The 7292-nt window shown below is 46.9% G+C and overlaps 1 protein-coding gene across 1 annotated transcript in view; it reads right to left on the bottom strand.

Moving 5' to 3' along the window:
- Positions 1-6192: 6192 nt before the first annotated feature.
- Positions 6193-7292, bottom strand: part of ephx5 (epoxide hydrolase 5) — a 14456-nt gene continuing 13356 nt past the window's right edge. Inside the window, exon 9 of the mRNA XM_046357631.1 lies at positions 6193-7292. This exon is cut by the window's right edge and continues 120 nt beyond it. Coding sequence (XP_046213587.1) covers positions 7211-7292 — 82 coding nt within the window. The 3' untranslated portion in view covers positions 6193-7210.

Raw genomic sequence — 7292 nt, 5'->3', positions numbered from 1 at the left:
TGCCCAACTCGGAGAGGGTGGAGAGGAGGATCTGATGGTTCACAGTATCGAAGGCAGCCGATAGATCTAGAAGGATGAGAGCAGAGGAGAGAGAGTTAGCTTTAGCAGTGCGGAGCGCCTCCGTGATACAGAGGAGAGCAGTCTCAGTTGAATGACTAGTCTTGAAACCTGACTGATTTGGATCAAGAAGGTCATTCAGAGAGAGATAGCGGGAGAGCTGGCCAAGGACGGCACGTTCAAGAGTTTTGGAGAGAAAAGAAAGAAGGGATACTGGTCTGTAATTGTTGACATCGGAGGGATCGAGTGTAGGTTTTTTCAGAAGGGGTGCAACTCTCGCTCTCTTGAAGACGGAAGGGACGTAGCCAACGGTCAGGGATGAGTTGATGAGCGAGGTGAGGTAAGGGAGAAGGTCTCCGGAAATGGTCTGGAGAAGAGAGGAGGGGATAGGGTCAAGCGGGCAGGTTGTTGGGCGGCCGGCCGTCACAAGACGCGAGATTTCATCTGGAGAGAGAGGGAGAAAGAGGTCAGAGCACAGGGTAGGGCAGTGTGAGCAGAACCAGCGGTGTCGTTTGACTTAGCAAACGAGGATCGGATGTCGTCGACCTTCTTTTCAAAATGGTTGACGAAGTCATCTGCAGAGAGGGAGGAGGGGGGAGGGGGCGGAGGATTCAGGAGGGAGGAGAAGGTGGCAAAGAGCTTCCTAGGGTTAGAGGCAGATGCTTGGAATTTAGCGTGGTAGAAAGTGGCTTTAGCAGCAGAGACAGAGGAGGAAAATGTAGAGAGGAGGGAGTGAAAGGATGCCAGGTCCGCAGGGAGGCGAGTTTTCCTCCATTTCCGCTCGGCTGCCCGGAGCCCTGTTCTGTGAGCTCGCAATGAGTCATCGAGCCACGGAGCGGGAGGGGAGGACCGAGCCGGCCTGGAGGATAGGGGACATAGAGAGTCAAGGGATGCAGAGAGGGAGGAGAGGAGGGTTGAGGAGGCAGAATCAGGAGATAGGTGGGAGAAGATTTGAGCGGAGGGAAGAGATGATAGGATGGAAGAGGAGAGAGTAGCGGGGGAGAGAGAGCGAAGGTTGGGACGGCGCGATACCATCCGAGTAGGGGCAGTGTGGGAGGTGTTGGATGAGAGCGAGAGGGAAAAGGATACAAGGCAGTGGTCGGAGACTTGGAGGGGAGTTGCAATGAGGTTAGTGGAAGAACAGCATCTAGTAAAGATGAGGTCGAGCGTATTGCCTGCCTTGTGAGTAGGGGGGAAGGTGAGAGGGTGAGGTCAAAAGAGGAGAGGAGTGGAAAGAAGGAGGCAGAGAGGAAAGAGTCAAAGGTAGACGTGGGGAGGTTAAAGTCGCCCAGAACTGTGAGAGGTGAGCCGTCCTCAGGAAAGGAGCTTATCAAGGCATCAAGCTCATTGATGAACTCTCCGAGGGAACCTGGAGGGCGATAAATGATAAGGATGTTAAGCTTGAAAGGGCTAGTAACTGTGACAGCATGGAATTCAAAGGAGGCGATAGACAGATGGGTAAGGGGAGAAAGAGAGAATGACCACTTGGGAGAGATGAGGATCCCGGTGCCACCACCCCGCTGACCAGACGCTCTCGGGGTGTGCGAGAACACGTGGGCGGACGAAGAGAGAGCAGTAGGAGTAGCAGTGTTGTCTGTGGTGATCCATGTTTCCGTCAGTGCCAAGAAGTCGAGGGACTGGAGGGAGGCATAGGCTGAGATGAACTCTGCCTTGTTGACCGCAGATTGGCAGTTCCAGAGGCTACCGGAGACCTGGAACTCCACGTGGCTAGCAATGCAAGTGTAGAAGCACGGTGGCTAGGAAAAACTCCCTAGAAAGGCCAAAACCTAGGAAGAAACCTAGAGAGGAACCAGGCTATGTGGGGTGGCCAGTCCTCTTCTGGCTGTGCCGGGTGGAGATTATAACAGAACATGGCCAAGATATTCAAATGTTCATAAATGACCAGCATGATCAAATAATAGTAAGGCAGAACAGTTGAAACTGGAGCAGCAGCATGGCCAGGTGGACTGGAGACAGCAAGGAGTCATCATGTCAGGTAGTCCTATATACAGTTGGGAAAGAGGTAGTTGCTATGTACAGGTGCAGTAATCTGTAAGATGCTCTGACAGTTGGTGTTCAAAGCTAGTGAGGGAGATAAGTGTTTCCAGTTTCAGAGATTTTTGTAGTTCGTTCCAGTCATTGGCAGCAGAGAACTGGAAGGAGAGGCGGCCAAAGAAAGAATTGGTTTTGGGGGTGACTAGAGAGATATACCTGCTGGAGCGTGTGCTACAGGTGGGAGATGCTATGGTGACCAGCGAGCTGAGATAAGGGGGGACTTTACCTAGCAGGTTCTTGTAAATGACATGGAGCCAGTGGGTTTGGCGACGAGTATGAAGCGAGGGCCAGCCAACGAGAGCGTACAGGTCGCAATGGTGGGTAGTATATGGGGCTTTGGTGACAAAACGGATTGCACTGTGATAGACTGCATCGAATTTGTTGAGTAGGGTATTGGAGGCTATTTTGTAAATGACATCGCCAAAGTCGAGGATTGGTAGGATGGTCAGTTTTACAAGGGTATGTTTGGCAGCATGAGTGAAGGATGCTTTGTTGCAAAATAGGAAGCCAATTCTAGATTTAACTTTGGATTGGAGATGTTTGATATGGGTCTGGAAGGAGAGTTTGCAGTCTAACCAGACACCTAAGTATTTGTAGTTGTCCACGTATTCTAAGTCAGAGCCGTCCAGAGTAGATGTTGGACAGGCGGGTTGGTGCAGGTAGCGATCGGTTGAAGAGCATGCATTTAATTTGACTTGTATTTAAGAGCAATTGGAGGCCACGGAAGGAGAGTTGTATGGCATTGAAGCTTGCCTGGAGGGTTGTTAACACAGTGTCCAAAGAAGGGCCGGAAGTATACAGAATGGTGTCGTCTGTGTATAGGTGGATCAGGGACTCACCAGCAGCAAGAGCGACCTCATTGATGTATACAGAGAAGAGAGTCGGTCCAAGAATTGAACCCTGTGGCACCCCCATAGAGACTGCCAGAGGTCCGGACAGCAGACCCTCCGATTTGACACACTGAACTCTATCAGAGAAGTAGTTGGTGAACCAGGCGAGGCAATCATTTGAGAAACCAAGGCTGTCGAGTCTGCTGATGAGGATGTGGTGGTTGACAGAGTCGAAAGCCTTGGCCAGATCAATGAATACGGTTGCACAGTAATGTTTCTTATCGATGGCGGTTAAGATATCGTTTAGGACCTTGAGCGTGGCTGAGGTGCACCCATGACCAGCTCTGACACCAGATTGCATAGCAGAGAAGGTATGGTGAGATTCGAAATGGTCGGTAATCTGTTTGTTGACTTGGCTTTCGAAGACCTTAGAAAGGCATGGTAGGATAGATATAGGTCTGTAGCAGTTTGGGTCAAGAGTGTCCCCCCCTTTGAAGAGGGGGATGACCGCAGCTGCTTTCCAATCTTTGGGAATCTCAGACGACACGAAAGAGAGGTTGAACAGGCTAGTAATAGGGGTGGCAACAATTTCGGCAGATAATTTTAGAAAGAAAGGGTCCAGATTGTCTAGCCCGGCTGATTTGTAGGGGTCCAGATTTTTCAGCTCTTTCAGAACATCAGCTGAATGGATTTGGGAGAAGGAGAAATGGGGAAGGCTTGGGCGAGTTGCTGTTGGGGGTGCAGTGCTGTTGACCGGGGTAGGAGTAGCCAGGTGGAAAGCATGGCCAGCCGTAGAAAAATGCTTATTGAAATTCTCAATTATGGTGGATTTATCGGTGGACTTATCAGTGGACTCAAAAAGACTTACAAAAGGGGACTGACCTGTTTCTGAGCCTTGACAACCTTGGCCACCTGCCAAACATACAGGTCGTTTGTTCCCTTGTTGTATTCGGCCACGGCGAACTGCAGCGCGTCTCTGGTAGTTTGGTCCTTCATATCTGCGTCCACGACGCCCCCTGGTGTCCCAGCGGCGCTCGTCACGATGAATGCCACCGCGAGCACAGGAACGACGATCTTCCAATCCATGAGCATTTTTCCCGTCTGATATCGGTCTTTATTGTAACTCCGATCGTATCAAGTAACGTTACACCACAACAAATCCTCGCCTCCGACGACTTTTATATGAACGTGTTGAGGTCACTTCTGATTGTTGAGGGGTGGGGCTTGATTATGATTCCACTAATCACTTCAATTAAAAACCTAACGCCTCCATCACACCGACAGTGAGAAATCCGCGCTAATTGGGACGAAGCATCTTCTGAATGTGTGCTACAAAAGTTAACCATTCACCTTCTGCTACCATTTCTATCAAACCATTTAATGCATACAGTTTAGAGTGGCACGCCCCGTTTTATTTGCTTGTGTAACGGATGTGTAGTTATCGGTGACGTCACTTGCTCTGAGACCTTGAAGTAGTGGTTAACGATGCTTCGAGGGTGACTGTTGTTGATGTGTGCAGGGGGTCCCTGGTTCGCGCCCGGGTATGGGCGAGGGGACGGTCTAAAGGTATACTGTTACACTTGGTAACAGCTATATAACTCATAATGGAAATATATTATTAAATGAGAGCCTGCACAGCAATGGGTTTCTTAAAAAACAATTAATCTTTTATATAAGTGTCGCTAAACTAAATGGGACTATGCTTTGTCTTTAGGGAAGATTGGCTATTTATACATTCTAGCCTACTGTTAGACCACAGTTAGAAGTTACCAGTGTCTTTGACATTAGACGGTGGTTACTTACAAGCTAGGCCTGGCAAGGAGTGTCGAACTCATTCCACTGAGGGCCGAGTGGCAGCGGGTTTTTGGTTTGTCTTTCAATTAAGATCTAGATACCAGGTGAGGGTAGTTCCTTACTAGTTAGTGACCTTAATTCATCAATCAAGAACGAGGGTAGAAAACCCACAGACACTCTGCCCTCCTTGGAATGAGTTTTACATGGGGCGAGGCTTTATTCGTGATTTGACTTATGTGCTTGCTATTTCGCCTATGGTGACTGGCCTCAAGTTATTGATGATACAAACCTGAGAAATGAAATTAGAATTAAGAATTGTACTTTCTTATCATCGTGGTTATGTCAATAGTCGAGTGAAATGGTGATTCCACGACAACTGGCAACTCGGGAGGGGGAAAGAGGTCAAATGAGGACGTCAGCGATCGGATTTTCAGGTCGGAAAGTCTGAACTCTAGAAAGGTGCGCAGTGTCCCGACTTCCAAGTTGGATCACCGTTCAAAAAGATTTTCCCAGCCGGAGCTCATTTTCCCCGAGTTCCCAGTTGACGTGAAAGCAAAGTAGTCGGAGATTTCCAGGTTCTGCTGATTTGAATGCGGCAAACGTCCAGACTTCGGTCAATGACGCACAGACAGGAGCGCACTTTGGAACTGCAGGACTCTTGAGTAACCATGCAGACAATTGAAGTTCTGAAGTGAGTACTTTATGTGGATAAATAGGGCGTATTTAATCAAAGCATTGCTTAAGAGTATATTCATCGTCTATAGATGTGATTAAGACTAAAGAGGTCAAGGGAACGCAGACAGTCGGGATAGAAGGACTGCGGGTTGGCGGCGCACGTTCAAACAACTTGGATATTCGTCAAATCATGATGACAGTTGTCTGGAGAGCTGGAGCTCTCCTGCAGCTTTTATGTTTCTTTCACCTTATTTGTGGAACTGTTTTGTTTTGGTGCCTGTACTAGAGAGTGGTGTGGAGTTTGAATTCAGTTTCCTAATATGGGGGATTAGTAGTACTAGTAGTTTAAATGATCATTTTAAATCGAGGATCAGGTCCTCCTGTCTATATAAACCTGCTCATACTGATCTAAAAGGCCAAACTGGAGTGCTGATCAGGGACGACTCTCTCTCTGTAACCCTGATCCCAGTCCAGGGACTATGTTTCTATAGAGGTTCATATGAAGGACTGGCATCACCTCTACATTATGACTGAAATGAATATGCTGTCTGGTGTATCTTGGGAATGTGCTGTAATGAAAGCAGTGTTGGTGTTGTGACTGTATAGAGCCTCCTAAGTTACTTTGTGACCTGTATACCGACTTGTCATCTGGTTGAAACTGTATAATGTCTCATCTTGGTTTTCTATTTAAATGTTTGACACAATCTTCCTGAAATATACAGTCCTGTAAGTCAGTCTAAACTGGATCACTAAATTACAAGGTTAATTTGAAGTATACACATTTTGCAGCATACAAAGGTTTAATCTTGTTCAACATCTGAGTTATTGACTTGTGGATGTTAATTTAATTTGTTCATTTGGATCCTCATAAGCTGACCCCTTGGTGACTGCTGGTCTTCCTGGGGTCCACAGAAAACTCATCATGGTTTCCGGGACATAGATTAGGCTTAATCTAGACTGAGACTAAAAACCATGTTCAATGGAACACTACCATTGAAATATATTTTTAGTCCAGGACTAAACTCAAGCTGTGTCCAGGTCACTCCTGGGAATCAGCCCCACTAATATCAGACACTAAACAGGAAGTGTCAAACTCGTTCCACGGAGGGCCGAGTGTCTACAGGTGTTGTCGCTACTCCCTTGTACTTGATTAATGAATAAAGGTCACGAAATAGTAAGGAACTCCTCTCACCCTGTTGTCGCGGTCTTATTTGAAAGGAAAACCCACAGACACTTGGCCCTCTGTAGAATGAGTTTGACATCCCTGCCTTACAGGGTCACCACAATAGACATGATTACAGCAGTAGTATAGTATACTATAGCAGTACAGCAGTAGTATAGTATACTAGCAGTACAGCAGTAGTATAGTATACTATAGCAGTAGTATAAGTATACTATAGCAGTAGTATAAGTATGCTATAGCAGTAGTGCATTATTGCAACAAGACAAGAACAGACATCTGTGATTTCACACAGTTTTTTTGCAATCTGGAAGACATCAGTATTGAAGTGCTGATCATTTCATTATTACAGTATTGGTCCATTATTTTGACTGTATAGCCTTAATATTACACAATCACTGAGCATGATCATATTGCAGTGTTAACATCACTGATTGACCCAAGTATTTACCTGATAATCAGACAGTGCTTCTGATTTTTAAAATATTAGATTAACATTGAAATGTTTTTAGTACAAAGCTAATTCCAAGCTGTAGTGTCATCACGTTCTGCAGTCCTGCTGGTTTTTCTTCCAGGCACTTGGCAGGAGAGGAGAGTCAACCTCTTGTATCCATCAACTCTACAACTTCTCCACCTTCTTCACAAACTGCAGCAGGTCGTCAGCCAGGAGCTGTGGCTCCTCGAAGGCAGCGAAGTGGCCT

This window comes from Oncorhynchus gorbuscha, linkage group LG07, assembly GCF_021184085.1.
Source record: "Oncorhynchus gorbuscha isolate QuinsamMale2020 ecotype Even-year linkage group LG07, OgorEven_v1.0, whole genome shotgun sequence".
In the NCBI taxonomy this organism is placed as follows: domain Eukaryota; kingdom Metazoa; phylum Chordata; class Actinopteri; order Salmoniformes; family Salmonidae; genus Oncorhynchus; species Oncorhynchus gorbuscha.
Note: the sequence above shows the minus strand (reverse complement) of the source record. Positions and strands in the feature narration are given on the sequence as shown.